Consider the following 21,554-nt stretch of genomic DNA (forward strand, 5'->3'; position numbering starts at 1 on the left):
AAGGAAATGGCAGGGAAATTAAACAAATACTTTGTGTCTGTCTTCACAGAAGAAGCCGCAAAAAACCTTCCAGGAAATACTTGAGAACCAAGGGTCTGGCGAGAATAAGGAACTGAAAGAAATTAGTATTCGTAAAATAAATAGTACTATAGAAATTAATGGGACTGAAAGTCGATAAATCCCAAGGACCTGATGATCTACATCCCAGGGTTTTGAAAGAGGTGGCTATAGAGATAGTGGATGTATTGGTTGTCATCCTCCAAAATTCTATAGATTCTGGAATGGTTCCTCCAGTTTGGAGGGTAGCAAATGCAACCCCACTATTCAAGAAAGGAGGGAGAGAGAAAACATGGAACTACAGACCTGTTAGCCTGACATCAGTAGCAGGAAAAATGCTAGAATCTATTATAAAGGATGTGGTAACAGGACACTTAGAAAATAATAATAGGATTTGGCAGAGTCAACATGGGTTTATGAAAGGGAAATCATGTTTGACAGACCTATTGGAGTTCTTTGAGGATGTAACTGGTAGAATAAATAAGGGGGAACCAGTGGTTGTGTATTTGGATTTTCAGAAGGTTTTCGATAAGGTCCCACACAGGAGGTTGGTGAACAAAGTTAGAGCACATGGAATTGGGGGTAATATACTGGCATGGAATGAGAATTGGTTAACAGACAGAAAACAGAGAGTAGGAATAAATGGGTCTTTTTCAGGTTGGCAGACTGTGACTAATGGGGTGCCGCAGGGATCGGTGCTTGGGATGAGGGGACCAAATGTATTTATTTCCAAGTTTGCTGATGACACAAAACGAGGTGGGAATGTGAGTTGTGAGGAGGAAGCAAAGAAGCTTCAAGGGATATAGATAGACTAGGTGAGTGGGCAAGAACATGGTAGATGGAATATAAAAATGTGAAGTTATCCACTTCGGGAGGAAAAGCAGAAATGCAGAGTATTCTTTAAATGGTGAGAGATTGGGAAATGTTGATGTTAAAAGGGGCCTGGGTGTCCTTGGACACTGAAAGCTAACATGCAGGTGCAGCAAACAATTAGGAAGGCAACAAGAGGATTTGAGTACAGGAGTAAAGATGTCTTATTGCAATTATATCGGGCCTAAGTGAGACTGCACCTGGAGTATTGTGTACAATTTTGGTCTCCTTACCTAAGAAAGGATATACTTGCCATAGAGGGAGTGCAACGAAAGTTCACCAGACTGATTCCTGGGATGGCGGGATTGTCGTATGAGGAGAGATTGAGTTGACTAGGCCTGTATTCTCTAGAGTTTAGAAGAATGAGAGATGATCTCATTGAAACATACAAAATTCTAACAGGGCTCGACAGGGTAGATGTAGGGAGGATGTTTCCCCTGATTGGGGAGGCTAGAACCAGGGGTCACAGTCTCAGAATAAGGGGTAGGCCATTTAGGACTGAGCTGAGGAGAAATTTCTTCACCCAGAGGGCTGTGGAGGCTCAGTCATTGAGTACATTTAAAACAGAGATCGATAGATTGCTAGATATTAAAGACATCAGGGGATATGGGGATGCTGCAGGAAAATGGCGTTGAGGTACAAGATCAACCACAATCTTCTTGAACGGCGGAGCAGGCTCGAAGGGCCGGACAGCCTACTCCTGCTCTTATTTCTTATGTTCTTATGTAGGAATTGCTGGACAAAAAAAATCCATCCATCCAGAAAATGTTTACGGCCTCCTCAGTTCCTTCCTTCTCCCCCCTCCGCCAAGTCACACTGTCATAGCAACAAAGGAATTACTAGACGCGAAAAGACCAAGATGCATCTAGTTGGCCTTCTACTATCCTGATAGTCGCCTGATACAATGATAATGGAGTTGTTGACTAATTATGGCAATCAATCTCTCCAACAGACCCTGAAATAACATGAGGAAAACCCCCCAGTGGTGGACAGCTTTGGGAACCATAGGTCCAAAGTCACCTGTTGCTCCCAAGCTTGCTACACTTCCCACATGCCATGTCTCAAATAACTGCTACACTTCCCACATGCCATGTCTCAAATAACTGCTACACTTCCCACATGCCATGTCTCAAATAACTGCGACACTTCCCACATGCCATGTCTCAAATAACTGCTACACTTCCCACATGCCATGTCTCAAATAACTGCTACACTTCCCACATGCCATGTCTCAAATAACTGCGATGTGGAGATGCCGGTGATGGACTGGGGTTGACAATTGTAAACAATTTTACAACACCAAGTTATAGTCCAGCAATTTTATTTTAAATTCACAAGCTTTCGGAGGCTACCTCCTTCCTCAGGTGAACGATGTGAACGACTATCAGGATAGTAGAAGGCCATGATGACTTCCTGAACGAAGGCCATGATGACTTCCACATCGTTCACCTGAGGAAGGAGGTAGCCTCCGAAAGCTTGTGAATTTAAAATAAAATTGCTCAAATAACTGCTACACTTCCCACATGCCATGTCTCAAATAACTGCTAAACCTCCCACATGCCATGTCTCAAATAACTGCTGGACTTCCCACATGCCATGTCTCAAATTACTAATTACCATCCAGCCATTTCCTGACACATTCCAAGGTTTTCACTTTCCCTTGCTCTGCTGGGAAGTCCATTCCACATGTCGATCACTTGGTGTAAAGAAGGACCTTCTCATGTCGGTTCTAAAACTGGCTCTCGCTGGTTAGTAGACGAGACTCAGCTATTCCCATTGTAAGTGTGGTGCACTGACTGTGAAGCAAGGAAGCTCAGATTGTTTGAGTAGGGATTCAAACCACTGAGCGCCCTGTAGATTATCTTGTGTTTTGCAGGGAGTTATGATTGTGGTTCAATCTCTACCTCTAGTCGTGTGTACTGGATGCAGTTGATCCCTCTGCGTCACCTCTGGAATCAGTGACTTTGGCAAGAACAACTGGACACATTGACCTAAATCTTAACAGTGGTCTTAAGGTTCTTGTAAAACTGTTGGCTGCACCATACGCCTAATGACCCACGAACAGTTGGGCCTGACATCCATTGTATGCAGATGGCAAGTTGCTGAGTGAAAGACTTGGTGAGTTAATGTGCCAACATGCATCTCCATTGCTTCATGTATTAATTTTCCTCATGATGACTTCCCATCTATCCCCTGGGCTATCAGAGAGACCCCATCATTATCAACACCCCGGGTGAAGCAATGTGCTTCACAACTCCTCGGAACTCTTCCCCTTCGCCCCTTCTTCCCTCCTCCCCTCAACTCATGCCTACGATGGCACCAGAACAGCCACACTCTCAGAAAGGAGAGACAGAGAGAGACAGACAGAGAGAGAGAGACAGAGAGAGAGATACGGTCGGTACTAGGACCACTACTTTTTTTGATATACATTAATGACTTGTACTTGGGTGTACAGGGCACAATTTCAAAATTTGGAAGTGTAGTGAACAGTGAGAAGGATAGTGACAGACTTCAAGAGGACATAGACAGGCTGGTGGAATGGGCGGACAAGTGGCAGATGAAATTTAACACAGAGAAGTGCAAAGTGATACATTTTGGCAGGAAGAACGAGGAGGCGCAATATAAATTAAAGGGTCCAATTCTGAAGGGGGAACAGAGAGACCTGGGGGTATATGTACACAGGTCGTTGAAGGTGGCAGGGCAGGTTGAGAAAGCGGTTAAAAAAGCATACGGGATCCTGGGCTTTATAAATAGAGGCATAGAGTACAAAAGCAAGGAAGTTATGATGAAGGTTTATAAAACATTGGTTCGGCCACAATTGGAGTATTGTATCCAATTCTGGGCACTGCACTTTAGGAAGGATGTGAAGACCTTAGAGAGGGTGCAGAAAAGATTTACCAGAATGGTTCCAGGGATGAGGGACTTCAGTTACATGGATAGACTGGAGAAGCTGGGGTGTTCTCCTTAGAGCAGAGAAGGTTGAGAGGAGATTTGACAGAGGTGTTCAAAATCATGAGGAGTCTAGACAGAGTAGATAGAGAGAAACTGTTCCCATTGGCGGAAGGGTCAAGAACCAAAGGACACAGATTTAAGGTGATCGGCAAAAGAACCAAAGGCGACACGAGGAAAAACATTTTTCCACAGCGAGTTGTCATGATCTGGAATGCACTGCCCGAGGGGGTGGTGGAGGCAGAATCAATCGTGGCTTTCAAAAGGGAATTAGATAAATACGTGAAGGGAAAAAAAATTCAGGGCTACGGGGAAAGGGCGAGGGAGTGGGACTCGCTGGATTGCTCTTGCAGAGAGCCAGCACGGGCTCGACGGGCTGAATGGCTTTCTTCAGTGCTGTAACCATTCTATGATTCTATGACTGACAGACTGAGGAGAGACAGAGATAGAGGGAGAGGGAGGAGAGAGAGACTGACAGAGAGAGAGGAGAGACAGAGGTAGAGGGAGGAGAGAGAGACTGACAGAGAGAGAGGAGAGATAGAGGGAGAGAGAGGAGAGAGAGACTGACAGAGAGAGAGAAGAGACAGAGATAGAGAGGGAGGAGAGAGAGACTGACAGAGAGAGAGAAGGAGAGACAGGGGTAGAGGGAGAGGGAGGAGAGAGAGACTGAGAGAGAGGAGAGACAGAGGTAGAGGGAGAGGGAGGAGAGAGAGACTGACAGAGAGAGAGAAGGAGAGATAGAGGGAGAGGGAGGAGAGAGGAGAGAGAGACTGACAGAGAGAGAGAGAGAGAAGAGGGAGAGAGAGGAGAGAGAGACTGACAGAGAGAGAGAGAGGAGAGAGAGACTGAGAGAGAGAAGGAGAGACAGGGGTAGAGGGAGAGGGAGGAGAGAGAGACTGAGAGAGAGAGAGGAGAGACAGAGGTAGAGGGAGAGGGAGGAGAGAGAGACTGACAGAGAGAGAGAAGGAGAGATAGAGGGAGAGGAGAGAGAGACTGACAGAGAGAGAGAGAGGAGAGATAGAGGGAGAGGGAGGAGAGAGAGACTGACAGAGAGAGAGGAGAGACAGAGATAGAGGGAGAGGGAGGAGAGAGAGACTGACAGAGAGAGAGAAGAGACAGAGATAGAGAGGGAGGAGAGAGAGACTGACAGAGAGAGAAGGAGAGACAGGGGTAGAGGGAGAGGGAGGAGAGAGAGACTGAGAGAGAGAGAGGAGAGACAGAGGTAGAGGGAGAGGGAGGCGAGAGAGACTGACAGAGAGAGAGAGAGAGGAGACAGAGATAGAGGGAGAGGGAGGAGAGAGAGACTGACAGAGAGAGAGAGAAGAGGGAGAGAGAGGAGAGAGAGACTGACAGAGAGAGAGGGAGGAGAGATAGAGGGAGAGAGAGGAGAGAGAGACTGACAGAGAGAGAGAAGAGACAGAGATAGAGGGAGGAGAGAGAGACTGACAGAGAGAGAGAAGGAGACAGAGATAGAGGGAGGAGAGAGAGACTGACAGAGAGAGAGAAGAGACAGAGATAGAGGGAGGAGAGAGAGACTGACAGAGAGAGAGAAGGAGACAGAGATAGAGGGAGAGGGAGGAGAGAGACTGACAGAGAGAGAGGAGAGACAGAGATAGAGGGAGAGGGAGGAGAGAGAGAAGGAGAGACAGAGGAAGAGGGAGAGTGAAGGAAACTCAACGCATCCCTCCCTCATGGGCCTGTCAACTATCAAACAGCGAGCAATATCAGCTCAGGGATAGGAGCACCGGCTCACTAGATTAACACCAAATCACACAGCAGCCCTGAGAGAGGGCGGAAAAGAGAAAGAAAAACTTCCTTCAGACTTTAAAAAAGATGACGGGCTGGTGCAAGACTTTTCTTGATTCTCAGCCTCGAACCGGTGACTGGCTTTAACACCCCCCCACCCATGGGTGCCTTCATTCCTCAAGGTATCTGCCTATCTGCCTGCGGGGGTTAGCCCGTGTATCACAGTAGCTGTGATAATCGGTGGAATCGATGTCCATTGAAGGGAGATTACACCCACTTCCAGTGACTGGAGCCAGTCCAGAGATGGGCTGGCCCGGGGCCAAGGCAAATGTTTGGTAAAGCTTGCGGAAAGCCAAGCCAGCATTGTGCGGTGACCCTGGACCGCGGGGCAGAAACAAAAAGTCCTCTCAATGCAACGAGTTCCATTTGCCCGCTCGGGATTACTGTCTGGGACAGTTGTCTGCGTGGCCTTTTCTCTCAGACAGTCTGGGTGAGAAGGGGGACAACACCGGGACTGGACAATGTGAGACGATCCACTGCCGGCTCCTCCCGTTCAGCCACTTTGGTGTGTGTTAGGAATGCGCCGACCATTGTTGCAGGGGCTCCAAGCCAAGCTCAGAAGGCTGGGGATTGCTGTTTTCTTTTTGTTCACTTGCCAGCGACAGGAAAGCAGATATTTCCGGTCCGCTTTAGTGCGACAATTGGACTGGAAATCCAATATCAGCCTTCTCCGGTGGCTCCATGGGTCAGGACGTGGCTGAGCATCGTCCAGGTCAGGAGGGTTCCAGCCTCTATCACTGCTCTGTGCTGAGTTAGCTGATCTGAGTCAGCGAGGGGAGGGATTGACCGTACCCACATCATAACTGGACGAGGGGAACTCATTCTGATTGCCTCTCCATTGCTTATTGGGTTAATTTCCCTCGTGGTGACTCCCCATCTATCCACTGGGCGATGAGAGAGGAGACCTGAAACTGAACTGGACCAGCCATATAAATACCGTGGCGACAAGAGCAGGTCAGAGGCTGGGTATTCTGCAGCCAGTGACTCACCTCCTGACTCCCCAAAGCCTTTCCACCATCTGCAAGGCACAAGTCAGGAGTGTGATGGAATACTCTCCACTTGCCTGGATGAGTGCAGCTCCAACAACACTCAAGAAGTTCGACACCATCCAGGACAAAGCAGCCCGCTTGATTGGCACCCCATCCACCACCCTAAACATTCACTCCCTTCACCACCGGCACACTGTGGCTGCAGTGTGTACCATCCACAGGATGCACTGCAGCAACTCGCCAAGGCTTCTTCGACAGCACCTCCCATACCCACGACCTCTACCACCTGGAAGGACAAGGGCAGCAGGCACATGGGAACAACACCACCTGCACGTTCCCCTCCAAGTCACACACCATCCTGACTTGGAAATATATCGCCGTTCCTTCATCGTCGTTGGGTCAAAATCCTGGAACTCCCTTCCTAACAGCACTGTGGGAGAACCTTCACCACACGGACTGCAGCAGTTCAAGATAGCGGCTCACCACCACCTTCTCAAGGGCAATTAGGGATGGGCAATAAATGCCGGCCTCACCAGCGACGTCCACATCCCATGAACGAATAATAAAAATAGGAGAGAGATAAGGAATTCCTACCTCCCTCATGGACCTATCATATTGCTAGCAGTATGTTAGGACAATGATACGAAGCCATTTAAAGGCAAATTCTTTACCTCCTATCCCTGGACTAGGGGGAGGGAGTGAGTCAGTCTCAAATTCTGATTATCAGCCAGTGACCCCCAGCTTAGACGTGGAGGTATGGACACGTTTGGTGAGGACAGGATAGGGCTCAAGTCTCGAACAGCCCAGTGGCACTGACTGGTTGATAATGAATGTTAGTTGTGTCAGTTAGCAGGAGACATCTGAAAACCAGCACGAGGCAGTGCCCTTCAGGACAGGAGGCGTAAATATTTTGAATGGGGCCAACAGGATGGCAGGGTTGCCAACTCTCCAGGATTGTCCTGGAGTCTCCAGGAATTGAAGATTCATCTCCAGGACACTGCTGTGAGCAAAACCCGGGAGAAAAATCACAGAGGCATTGAACAAAATTGTGTTTTTTTTCCGTTTTAAACACTCCTTTATTAGTTATGATAATATTGGAGATGGGGGTGGAAGGCTGTTTAACTAACAGTCAAGATTAATCCAATCGGGTAACAAAACAGTCTAGATTGATTCCTGGGATGAGAGGGTTGTCCAATGAGGAGAGATTGAGTAGGATGGGCCGATACTCTCTGGAGTTCAGAAGAATGAGAGGTGATCTCATTGAAACATATAAAATTCTTACAGGGTAAAGGCTGAGAGGTTTCCCCTGGCTGGAGAGTTGAGAACTAGTGGACAGAGTCTCAGGATAAGGGGTGGGCAATTTAGGACTGAGATGAGGAGGAATTTCTTCACACAGAGGGTTGTGAATCTTTGGAATTCTCTACCCCAGAGGGCTGTGGATGATCAGTCATTGAGTATATTCAAGACTGAGATCGAGAGATGTTTGGACTCTCGGGGAATCAAGGGATATGGGGATCGGGCAGGAAAGTGGAGTTGAGGACAAAGATCACTTATTGAATGGTGGAGCAGGCTCGGGGGGCCGAATGGCCTAATCCTGCTCCTATTTCTAATGCTTTTATGAATCCGTTCCCTTTCCAATTAGCATGGGAAAGCAATGTGTCTGGAGGATGGACCAATGGCGGGAGTGTCAGGGCGGGACGGTTGGAAGCGGGAGGTCATGTGATGAAACCTCCAGGAATATGCCCAATCGGAGTTGGCAACCCGACATGATGGTGTCGCACATTGGCCCCTGGGTTAACTTTTTTAAAAATTCGTTCACGGGATGTGGGCGTCGCTGGCGAGGCCGGCATTTATTGCCCATCCCTAAGGTGGTGGTGAGCCGCCTTCTGCATGGGGCAATTTGTGTATGTTGGGAGGGTCACTGAATCATTAGAAGCAAAACTTAAATAGAAGCAAAAGACCAATCCAGCAGTTTGACTCGACGATCGAACATTGAATTTACACCTCCTGGCAACCAAAAAAACCCCCGCATTTCACAGGATTATTAAAGCTTTTTTAGTGATACTAAATCTTGTGTTTTCGATCTATAACACAAAACTTAGACATTTGGTCCACCCCACAACCTCCAGTTTAGTCACTGCATGCTGACCACAACAAGATCATTACAATAATACAAAAGATCTTAAGACCTACCATGAGCTCATTTCCACTGAACTTCAAACAGGGACAAAGGACATCAAAAAGGTACCTTTCGCAATTAAATAAAGCTGGAGGGTTTAAACCACGGAGATGCTTGTCTGCCCTTGATTTACACCCACTTGTGAACCAGCTGCCTCAAATGTATCTCTTTCTCTCTCTCCTGCAACCAGATTTAACTGTTTCCAACACCGAGATGGACTGAGAGACTTGTCCCCATTAGATGGACTGCTTGATTTCGGAACATGCAAGAGGCCTGACTCCACAGAATCTACATCCCAGACAGTGTTACAATTTTGCTGACAGGAGTTCAATTTAGAGTCAAAAGCAAAATACTGCGGATGCTGGAAATCGGAAATAAAAACAGAAAATGCTGGAGAAGCTCAGCAAGTCAGGCAGCATCTGTGGAGAAAGAAACAGAGTTGACATGTCAGGTCGAAGACCTTTCATCGGAACTGGAAGATGGGAAAGGGTTAACAATTTTTAAGCAAGTACAGAGCCAGGGAAATGGGGTGAGGGGAGGGGAGGACAGAATAAAAGGGAAGGTCTGTGATCGGGAGGAGGGCAGGAGTGATTAAATGACAAAAGGGATGATGGTGCAAGGCAAGGAGGGTGGGAATGGGACAGGTTAAGAAACAAAAGATGAGTCTAGAGGAGCTGTGAATGGTGACAGCAGGATCATTATTAGCAGCTGCAGTCCCACAGTACAGTTCCCTGACTCTGTACTTGCTTAAAAACTTAACTCTTGTAACATCTTCCAGTTCTGATGAAAGGTCATCGACCTGAAACATTAACTCTGTTTCTTTCTCCACAGATGCTGCCTGACTTGTTAATCTTTTCCATTAAATTTATGGTGACTCGCAAACATCCATAAATGAATGGGAGAAAAAAATATCCGGATCCATTTTCGACACCTCACTTGACAGAAGCGGTCCTGCAATGTCGGCCCTGACCCTTCACTTTGCACACTCGACTGAAAGCAGCATCATCGCTCCGTCTAACATCAGTATAAACTTCAGGAACTATCTAATATTGTCGGCAGATTATAGACACACTGCATTAGACAGAACATACTCTGCATTGTGCACTGCAGGATTCACAGAAGCCGTCATTTAAGGAAAACAAAGATTCCTTTGCGACGTGGCTAATGTCACAGTCTTTCTGTGGTTCTCTCTCCTCCACAGCAACATCTGGAGCAATAAATGACATTCTCTGGTCATAAGTGGGGAGGTTCAAAACCACCTCACTTGTTGCATGAGGAGCTGGCTCTCTTATTGTGCTGAGGGCCAGCCCTTCCCCAGATTTGACTCCCCAGTCACAAACAATCCATCGTTTGCTAACCCTCATGCTGAAAACTTCAAACACGACTAACACGCCTGGCGCCTGCCCCACTTCAGTGGGGGAGCCACAGTGCTGACTTCCCAGATAATGACTCTCACTGATTACATTCCTGGAGGACTGACTCAGGCCCTCACTGTCCCCGAGCACCCTCCGTCTCACCCCTCACCCCATTGTTCGTGGTGGCCCCGCAGACTCTGTCAGAGGGCAGCCACAAGCCGCACAGAATCCCATCAACATAGGAACATAGGAACAGGAGTAGGCCATTCAGCCCCTCGTGCCTGCTCCGCCATTTGATAAGATCATGGCTGATCTGTGATCTAACTCCATATACCTGCCTTTGGCCCATATCCCTCAATACCTTTGGTTGCCAAAAAGCTATCCATCTCAGATTTAAATTTAGCAATTGAGCTGGTATCAATTGCCATTTGCGGAAGAGAATTCCAAACTTCTACCACCCTTTGTGTGTAGAAATGTTTTCTAATCTCATTCCTGAAAGGTCTGGCTCTAATTTTTAGACTGTGCCCCCTACTCCTAAAATCCCCAACCAGCGGAAATAGTTTCTCTCTATCCACCCTATCTGTTCCCCTTAATATCTAATAAACTTCCATCAGATCACCCCTTAACCTTCTAAACTCGAGAGAATACAACCCCAATTTGTGTAATCTCTCCTCGTAACTTAACCCTTGAAGTCTGGGTATCATTCTAGTAAACCTACGCTGCACTCCCTCCAAGGCCAATATGTCCTTCCGAAGGTGCGGTGCCCAGAACTGCTCACAGTACTCCAGGTGTGGTCTAACCAGGGTTTTGTAAAGCTGCAGCATAACATCTGCCCCCTTGTACTCCAGTCCTCCAGATATAAAGGCCAGCATTCCATTAGCCTTATTGATTATTTTCTGTACCTGTTCATGACACTTCAATGATCTATATACCTGAACCCCTAAGTCCCTTTGGACATCCACTGTTTTTAACATTTTACCATTTAGAAAGTACCCTGTTCTATCCTTGTTTGATCCAAAGTGGATGACCTCACATTTGTCTACATTGAATTCCATTTGCCACAGTCTTGCCCATTCACCTAATCTATCAATATCGCTTTGTCATTTTATGTTTTCATCTACACTGCTTACAATGCCACCAATCTTTGTGTCATCGGCAAACTTAGATATGAGACTTTCTGTGCCTTCATCTAAGTCGTTAATAAATATTGTGAATAATTGAGGCCCCAAGACAGATCCCTGTGGGACTCCACTAGTCACATCCTGCCAATGTGAGTACCTACCCATCATCCCTACTCTCTGTCGCCTTTCGCTCAACGAACTTCCTAACCAAGTCCGTACTTTTCCCTCGATTCCATGGGCTTCTATCTTAACTAACAGTCTCTTATGTGGGACCTTATCAAATGCCTCTGGAAGTCCATATAAATAACATCCACTACTTTAGTCACCTCTTCAAAAAATTCAATCAAGCGACTGACCCCGTCCTTACGGACCATCACTGGCACACTGAACGAGGATGTGGCAATCTGATCACGTCTCGGAAATGAGGAAGGACGTGCCTGTCCATCCAGCTGCTAATACCTCTGCGGATCATCCCGAAACACTACACAGCCCGTGGAGCGCTGTCGAAGTACCCTCACTGTTGATGTGCAGGCAAAGACGGTAGATAATTTGCGCACAGCAAGATCCCAAACAAAGAGCAAGTGAACGAATGGCCAGTTGGTGGTGGTGTTTTGAGGGTGGGGAGGGGTGTTGGCCGATATGTGTGTTTGGGCCTCAGTACAGACACAGCCTGGCGGTTAAACCATGAGATCACTTTGGATGGTCCAGCAACGCAGCATGTCAAGCTTCACAGTGGAATCTGGAAGGAGAATATTTTAAAAAGACATCAAAAAAGTTTGTTTGAACCTCCCCACTTATGACCAGAGAATGTCATTTATTGCTCCAGATGTTGCTGTGGAGGAGAGAGAACCACAGAAAGACTGTGACATTAGCCACGTCGCAAAGGAATTTTTGTTTTCCTTAAATGACGGCTTCTGTAAATCCTGCAGTGCACAATGCAGAGTATGTTCTGTCTAATGCAGTGTGTCTATAATCTGCCGACAATATTAGATAGTTCCTGCAGTTTATACTGATGTTAGACAGAGCGATGATGCTGCTTTCAGTCGAGTGTGCAAAGTGAAGGGTCAGGGCCGACATTGCAGGACCGCTTCTGTCAAGTGAGGTGTCGAAAATGGATCCGGATATTTTTTTCTCCCATTCATTTATGGATGTTTGCTTGTCACCATAAATTTAATGGAAAAGATTAACAAGTCAGGCAGCATCTGTGGAGAAAGAAACAGAGTTAATGTTTCAGGAACTTGCTACCACAAGGAGTAGTTGAGGCGACTGGCATGGATGCATTTAAGGGGAAGCTCGATAAACACATGAGGGAGAAAGGAATTATGCTGATAGGATGAGATGAAGAGGGGTGGGGAGGAGGCTCAAGTGGAGCATAAACACTGGCATGGACCAGTTGAACTGAATGGCCTGTTTCTGTGCTGTAAATTCTATGTAAGAGATATGGGAACATGGCAGACACATGGGATTAGGACCACTGCTCATGGGATTAGGACCACTGCTCATGGGATTAGGACCACTGCTCATGGGATTAGGACCACTGCTCATGGGATTAGGACCACTGCTCATGGGATTAGGACCACTGCTCATGGGATTAGGACCACTGCTCATGGGATTAGGACCACTGCTCATGGGATTAGGACCGCTGCTCATGGGATTAGGACCGCTGTTCATGGGATTAAGACCGCTGCTCATGGGATTAGGACCGCTGCTCATGGGATTAGGACCGCTGTTCATGGGATTAAGACCGCTGCTCATGGGATTAGGACCACTGTTCATGGGATTAAGACCGCTGCTCATGGGATTAGGACCACTGCTCATGGGATTAGGACCACTGCTCGTGGGATTAAGACCATTGCTCATGGGATTAGGACCACTGCTCATGGGATTAGGACCACTGCTCGTGGGATTAAGACCATTGCTCATGGGATTAAGACCACTGCTCATGGAATGAGGACTATTGCTCATGGGATTCGGACCACTGCTCATGGGATTAGGACCACTGCTCATGGGATTAGGACCACTGCTCATGGGATTAGGACCACTGTTCATGGGATTAAGACTGCTGCTCATGGGATTAGGACCACTGCTCATGGGATTAAGACCGCTGCTCATGGGATTAGGACCACTGCTCATGGGATTAGGACCACTGTTCATGGGATTAGGACCACTGCTCGTGGGATTAGGACCACTGTTCGTGGGATTAGGACCACTGTTCATGGGATTAAGACCGCTGCTCATGGGATTAGGACCACTGCTCATGGGATTAGGACCACTGCTCGTGGGATTAAGACCATTGCTCATGGGATTAGGACCACTGCTCGTGGGATTAAGACCATTGCTCATGGGATTAGGACCACTGCTCATGGGATTAGGACCACTGCTCGTGGGATTAAGACCATTGCTCATGGGATTAAGACCACTGCTCATGGAATGAGGACTATTGCTCATGGGATTAGGACCACTGCTCATGGGATTAGGACCACTGTTCATGGGATTAGGACCACTGCTTATGGGATTAGGACCGCTGCTCATGGGATTAGGACCACTGCTCATGGGATTAGGACCACTGCTTATGGGATTAGGACCACTGCTCATGGGATTAGGACCACTGCTCATGGGATTAGGACCACTGCTCATGGGATTAGGACCACTGATCATGGGATTAAGACCACTGTCTCATGGGATTAGGACCACTGCTCATGGGATTAGGACCACTGCTCATGTGGAAGATGAACAGCTCGGGCCTGTTTCTCTGTTGTAATTTCTTCCTAATTCCATGTAATATAATGATGAGTCTCAGCCAAAAACAATAAATCAACGAGGGTTCCCATTCCCGTTCATCGACCAGTGGCCGGCACTGGACAGTGTGCTTGTGTGTCGATGGTGAATAAATTACCTCCTGACACTTTACTCTCGGCTCAGTCTCGAGGACTGATCACTCAGGGTAAGGTAGTCATGATGTGGAGATGCCGGTGATGGACTGGGGTTGACAATTGTAAACAATTTTACAACACCAAGTTATAGTCCAGCAATTTTATTTTAAATTCACAAGCTTTCGGAGATTTTCTCCTTCCTCAGGCAAATGTTTCAAGATCTTGAAACATTTGCCTGAGGAAGGAGAAAATCTCCGAAAGCTTGTGAATTTAAAATAAAATTGCTGGACTATAACTTGGTGTTGTAAAATTGTTTACAAAAGGGTAAGGTAGAGGAGGGCAGCTCGCAAATGTGGAGCTATTACCCGAGGGAGAGTCGGCACTGTCAGGGGAGGGGAAGGAAACGGAGGAAATTTGCAGGGAGAAACCCACACCGATGGCGGGAGGTGGACTTATTTCCATCTCCGTCTGCTGGCATCGAGCTCACAGAGAGAAAGGGAATCAGGCAAGTCATTCTGTATCACTCTCAGGCGCCCTCTTGTGACTCCTTTCAGAAGAGCACCAACAAAGGCCTGGGAGGGAGTGAGATTAAGAAGAAAATAAAAGACGAGTAATTCGAAAGCGTCTTTCACTTCCTCAGGACGTTCCAAAATGCTTTACAGCCAATGAAGTACTTTTGAAGTGTAGCCACTGTTGTAATGTAGGAAACAAGGCAACTAATTTGTGCACAGCAAGATCCCACAAACAGCAGTGAGATATTGACCAGATAATCTGTTTTAGTGATGTTGGGTGAGGGATAAATATTGGCCAGGACACCAGGGTCTTTTTTAAAATCGTGCCATGCGATCGTTCACATCCACCTGAGAGGGCAGGCGGGGCCTCAGTTTAACATCTCATCTGAAAGGCGGCACCTCCGACAGTTCAGCACTCCCTCGGCACTGCACTGGAGTGTCAGTCTAGATTGTGCGCTCAAGTCTCCGGGCTGGGACTTGAACCCACGACCTCTGACTCAGAGACGAGAGGGCGACCCACAAGCACGGCTGACAGAGCAGCAAGTTAGAACAAAAACAAGACTTGAATGACATTTCTGTTCATTTTGTTTCTTGAAATGAAGACAAAACTTGACAGAGACACTTGGCAGAATATCCTCATGCATGTTCCCTGGCAGATGGCTATTCTTCAGGTACGTGCTTTGGCAGTGAGTGTTGCCAGAGTGTTTCGGAATAAATCCTATCCCTCCCTGACTCAACACACACACACTTCTGACAGCATCAGTCGGAGGCTGAGGGCAAATCCACTCGATGCTGGGACGGAGTCTCTCTCAAGAATGCCCAAAGGGGTGAAAAACTCTCTAACAAAGATCGCAGATCAAAAACTGCTGCTGGCCCGACAGCTTTAAGAGAAATCAAAAGCAATCTCCCCCCCCGGAGGGACTGTCTAATCCAATAATGAACCTTTTTCCTGAGCCAACAGGTTCGGTGAGATTAAAGCAAATTCCTGTCAGGTTTTCCAGCATTACTGCTCGTCGCCACACGGTGGCAGCATCACACAGCCGAATATTGGCTGACAAGTCACTTGTGTTATTCCTGGTCAGCCAGCTGGGCTGCACCATCTTCACACTGTGTGTTGCATTAAAGGGGCATCCCCAACACAGGGATGGAGTGTGCAGTGCAGGAGGAGGGGGTCAATGAGCAAACTTTGCAAGGGCTGGGGGCGGGGGAAGAGAGGAGAGAGGTTGATATTTCCTCTTAAATTAGCATTGATGATAAAAAAATAATCCAAGTAACAGCCTTCTGAACCGGAGTCCAGAAATAAGCTAACACTGACTGTCTACTTGTCAGCCAATTGGGAACTGCACCCCTCTCCTATTTAGCAAATCCGTCTCCTACAGGAATTTTACAGATAGTAATTTTAAAAATTGCAAATGCTGAATTATAGATAGAAACAGGTCAGCCAGCAGCTGACAGGAGAAAAGGCAGCTTGACGTTTGGGCTGCGGACTTTGTCTATCAGAAACAGTGTAAAGGAGTTCAACAGAGGGGGATTTCAGAGAGATCTGTGAAAGCACATTCTTTTTCATCTTTCTTCTCTCTCTCTCTCAGGTGCTGAGTATTTTCCAGCAACTTGTGTTTTCATTTTAAAACTGTTTTATACAGATTGGCTCTCTCCTGTTTCTTTCACACATGCACACAGGATGTAGTAATAGGGCACTTCGAAAATCATAATATGATTAGGCAGAGTCAACATGGTTTTATGAAAGGGAAATCGTATTTGACAAATCTAATGGAATTTTTTGAGGGTGTAACTAGCAGGGTAGATAAGGGGGAGCCAGTAGATGTAGTATATTTGGATTTTCAAAACGCATTCGTTAAGGTGCCACAGAAGAGGTTGTTGCATATGATTAGGGCTCATGGGATTGGGGGTAATATATTAGCATGGATGAACCATGGGGCACAGTCTCAGGATAAGGGGTCGGCCATTTAGGACTGAGATGGGGAGAAATTTCTTCACTCAGAAGATTGTGAATCTTTGGAAATCTCTACCCCAGAGGGCTGTGGATGCTCACTTGTTGAGAATATTCAAAGACTGCGATTGATACATTTTTGAACCCATATAATCATCGAATGGTTACAGCAAAGAAGGAGGCCATTCAGCCCGTTGAGTCCATGCCGGCTCTCTGAAAATGCAATCCATCTAGTCCCACTCCCTCGTCCTATCCCCGCAGCCCTGCAAATTTTTTGTTTTCAAGTACTCATCCAATTCCCTTTCGAAGGCCATGATTGAATCTGCCTCCACCACCCCCTCAGGCAGTGCATTCCAGATCCTAACCACTCGCTGTGTAAAAAAGTTTTTACTCATGTCACCTTTGGTTCTTTTGCCAATCACCTTAAATCTATGTCCTCTGGTTCTTGACCCTTCCACCAATGGGAACAGTTTCTCTCTATCTACTCTGTCCAGACCCTTTATGATTTTGAATACCTCTATCAAATCAACTCTCAACCTTCTCTGTTCCAAGGAGAACAACCCCAGCTTCTCCAGTCTATCCACGTAACTGAAGTCCCTCATCCCTGGAATCATTCCAGTAAATCTCTTCTGCACCCTCTGTATGGACTTCACATCCTTCCTAAAGTGCAGTGCCCAGAACTGGACACAATACTCCAGTTGTGGCCGAACCAGTGTTTTATAAAAGTTCATCATAACTTCCTTGCTTTTGTACTCTATGCCTTTATTTATAAAGCCCAGGATCCCGTATGCTTTTTTAACCGCTTTCTCAACCTGTCCTGCCACCTTCAATGATTTGTGCACATATACCCCCAGATCTCTCTGTTCCTGCACCCACTTTAGAATTGTACCCTTTAGTTTATATTGCCTCTCCTCGTTCTTCCTACTGAAATGTATCACTTCACACTTTTCTACCTTGAATTTCATCTGCCACGTGTCCACCCATTCCACCAGCCTGTCTGTGCCCTCTTGAAGTCTATCACTATCCTCCTCACTGTTCACTGCACTTCCAAGTTTTGTTTCATCTGCATATTTTGAAATTGTGTCCTGTGCACCCAATTCCAAGTCATTAATATATATCAAGAAATTGTAAACAATTTTACAACACCAAGTTATAGTCCAGCAATTTTATTTTAAATTCACAAGCTTTCGGAGGCTTCCTCCTTCGTCAGGTGAACACATCGTTCACCTGAGGAAGGAGGAAGCCTCCGAAAGCTTGTGAATTTAAAATAAAATTGCTGGACTATAACTTGGTGTTGTAAAATTGTTTACAATTGTCAACTCCAGTCCATCACCGGCATCTCCACATCATGTATATCAAGAAAAGCAGTGGTCCTGGTACTGACCTCTGGGGAACACCACTGTATACCTTCCTCCAGTCCAAAAAACAACCGTTCACCACTACTCTCTGTTTCCTATTATTTAGCCAATTTCGTATCCATGCTGCCACTGCCCCTTTTATTCCATGGGCTTCAACTTTGCTGACAAGCCTATTATGTGGCACTTTATCAAATACCTTTTGAAAGTCCATAAACACCACATCAACCGCATAGACCTCAACAACCCTCTCTGTTACCTCATCAAAAAACTCTCTCAAGTTGGTTAAACACGATTTGCCTTTAACAAATCCCTGCTGGCTTTCTTCAATTAATTTACACTTGTCCAAGTGACTGTAAATTTTGTCCTGGATTATCATTTCTAAAAGTTTCCCCACCACTGAGGTTAAACTGACTGGCTTGTCGTTGCCGGGTTTATCTAAGGGAGTCTCAAAGGGAACCGAGGGATATGGGGATATGGGGAAAGTGGAGTTGAGGTCGAAGATCAGCCATGATCTTATCGAATGGTGGAACAGGCTGGAGGGGCTGTCAGGCCCACTCCTGCTCCTATTTCTTTTGTTCAATCTCCACTCCCAGCCCCAGTGCTAATGTTATTGCTGATATATCCTGGAACAGGGCCTCTCACCACCCATTACAGTGTCAGAGGTAAATATCCCTCCTTTACAACAGTGACTGCACTTCAAAAAGTACTTCATTGGCTGCGAGGAGCTTGGGGACATCCAGAGCCATGAAAGGCGCTATATAAATGCAAGCTCTTTCTTGAAATGTCTCGCCTTGTTGCACCTCTGCTCTCCAGCATTGCTTAGACCAGCATCTCCCTGTATGTCAGCCTTGGTTCAGTGGGGAGCACTCTCACCTCGAGTCAGAAGGTCGTGGGCTCAAGACCTACTCCAGAGACTTGAGCACAAATTCGAGGCTGACACTCCGCTCCAGTACTGAGGGAGTGCTGCACTGTCAGAGGTGCCATCTTTCGGAGGAGACGTCAAATCAAGGCCCCATCTGCCCTCTCAGGTGGACGTATAAGATCCCATGGCATTATTCGAAGAAGATCAGAGGTGTTGTCCACTGAACTTACTTGCAATCTGGAGATAAATGATGCTCTTAAGACAGTAAAAAAACACATTCCCCCCGCTCCAGACAAACCCCACACCTGTTCTCCACCTGTACCTGTACAGTGTATCGTAAACCCCACACCTGTTCTCCACCTGTACCTGTACAGTGTATCGTAAACCCCACACCTGTTCTCCACCTGTACCTGCATGGTGTATCATAAACCCCACACCTGTTCTCCACCTGTACTTGCACAGTGTATCATAAACCCCACACCTGTTCTCCACCTGTACCTGCACAGTGTATCGTAAACCCCACACCTGTTCTCCACCTGTACCTGCACAGTGTATCGTAAACCCCACACCTGTTCTCCACCTGTACCTGCATGGTGTATCATAAACCACACACCTGTTCTCCACCTGTACCTGCACAGTGTATCATAAACCACACACCTGTTCTCCACCTGTACCTGCACAGTGTATCATAAACCACACACCTGTTCTCCACCTGTACCTGCACAGTGTATCATAAACCACACACCTGTTCTCCACCTGTACCTGCACAGTGTATCGTAAACCCCACACCTGTTCTCCACCTGTACCTGCATGGTGTATCATAAACCACACACCTGTTCTCCACCTGTACCTGCACAGTGTATCATAAACCACACACCTGTTCTCCACCTGTACCTGCACAGTGTATCATAAACCACACACCTGTTCTCCACCTGTACCTGCACAGTGTATCATAAACCACACACCTGTTCTCCACCTGTACCTGCACAGTGTATCGTAAACACACCTGCTCTCCACCTGTACCTGCATTGTGTATCATAAACACCACACCTGTTCTCCACCTGTACCTGCACAGTGTATCGTAAACCACACACCTGTTCTCCACCTGTACCTGCACAGTGTATCGTAAACCACACACCTGTTCTCCACCTGTACCTGCACAGTGTATCATAAACCACACACCTGTTCTCCACCTGTACCTGCACAGTGTATCATAAACCACACACCTGTTCTCCACCTGTACCTGCATGGTGTATCATAAACCACACACCTGTTCTCCACCTGTACCTGCACAGTGTATCATAAACCACACACCTGTTCTCCACCTGTACCTGCATGGTGTATCATAAACCACACACCTGTTCTCCACCTGTACCTGCACAGTGTATCATAAACCACACACCTGTTCTCCACCTGTACCTGCACAGTGTATCGTAAACACACCTGCTCTCCACCTGTACCTGCACGGTGTACCACAAACCCCACAACTGGGTGATCCATCTCTGCCTCCTCCCGATATCCCCACCATCACAGAAGCCAGTCTTCAGCCAATTCGATTCACTCCACGTGATATCAAGAAACGGCTGAGTGCACTGGATACAACAAAGGCTATGGGCCTCGACAACATCCCAGCTGTAGGACTGAAGACTTGTGCTCCAGAACTAGCCGCGCCTCTAGCCAAACTGTCCCAGTACAGCTCCAACACTGGCATCCACAAGACAATGCGGAAAATTGCCCAGGTATGTCTTGTCCACAAAAAGCAGGACAAATCCAATCCGGCCAATTACCGCCCCATCAGTCTACTCTCATTCATCAGCAAAGTGATGGAAGGTGTCGTCGACAGTGCTATCAAGAGGCACTTACTCACCAATAACCTGCTCACCGATGCTCAGTTTGGGTTCCGCCAGACCTCATTACAGCCTTGGTCCAAACATGGACAAAAGAGCTGAATTCCAGAGGTGAGGTGAGAGTGACTGCCCTTGACATCAAGGCGGCATTTGACCGAGTGTGGCACCAAGGAACCCGAGTAAAATTGAAGTCAATGGGAATCAGGGGGAAAACTCTCCAGTGGCTGGAGTCATACCTAGCACAAAGGAAGATGGTAGTGGTTGTTGGAGGCCAATCATCTCAGCCCCAGGACATTGCTGCAGGAGTTCCTCAAGGCAGTGTCCTCGGCCCAACCATCTTCAGCTGCTTCATCAATGACCTTCCCTCCATCATGAGGTCAGAAATGGGGATGTTCGCTGATGAATGCACAGTGTTCAGTTCCATTCGCAACCCCTCAGATAATGAAGCAGTCCGTGCCCGCATGCAGCAAGACCTGGACAACATCCAGGCTTGGGCTGATAAGTGGCAAGTAACATTCACGCCAGACAAGTGCCAGGCAATGACCATCTCCAACAAGAGAGAGTCTAACCACCTCCCCTTGACATTCAACAGCATTACCATTGCCGACTCCCCCACCATCAACATCCCGGGGGTCACCATTGACCAGAAACTTAACTGGACCAGCCATATAAATACTGTGGCTACAAGAGCAGGTCAGAGGCTGGGTATTCTGCAGCGAGTGACTCACCTCCTGACTCCCCAAAGCCTTTCCACCATCTACAAGGTACAAGTCAGGAGTGTGATGGAATACTCTCAACTTGCCTGGATGAGTGCAGCTCCAACAA

At 47.1% G+C, this 21,554-nt stretch overlaps 1 protein-coding gene across 1 annotated transcript; it reads right to left on the bottom strand.

Annotated features, from left to right (window-relative positions):
• Nucleotides 1-12,003: 12,003 nt before the first annotated feature.
• LOC137336030 (autotransporter adhesin BpaC-like) lies at nt 12,004-13,816 on the bottom strand. The gene is made up of 2 exons (XM_068001533.1): nt 12,883-13,816; nt 12,004-12,065 (listed from the first exon to the last, which is right to left on the bottom strand). The coding sequence occupies exons 1-2, from the start codon at nt 13,814-13,816 to the stop codon at nt 12,004-12,006; spliced, it is 996 nt and encodes a 331-aa protein (XP_067857634.1).
• Between the last annotated feature and the right edge of the window lie 7,738 nt (nt 13,817-21,554).

This window comes from Heptranchias perlo, chromosome 20 (genome assembly GCF_035084215.1).
Source record: "Heptranchias perlo isolate sHepPer1 chromosome 20, sHepPer1.hap1, whole genome shotgun sequence".
In the NCBI taxonomy this organism is placed as follows: Eukaryota; Metazoa; Chordata; class Chondrichthyes; order Hexanchiformes; family Hexanchidae; genus Heptranchias; species Heptranchias perlo.

Bases quoted from the DNA above. Each gene is read 5' to 3' on its own strand.
- LOC137336030 (XM_068001533.1), bottom strand. From the start codon at position 13,816: ATGAACAGTGGTCCTAATCCCATGAGCAGTGGTCCTAATCCCATGAGC. The intron at 12,066-12,882 runs GTCCTAATCCCA...TTCTCCTTCCAG, and splicing joins TCCTAATCCCATGAGCAGTG to ATTCCACTGTGAAGCTTGAC.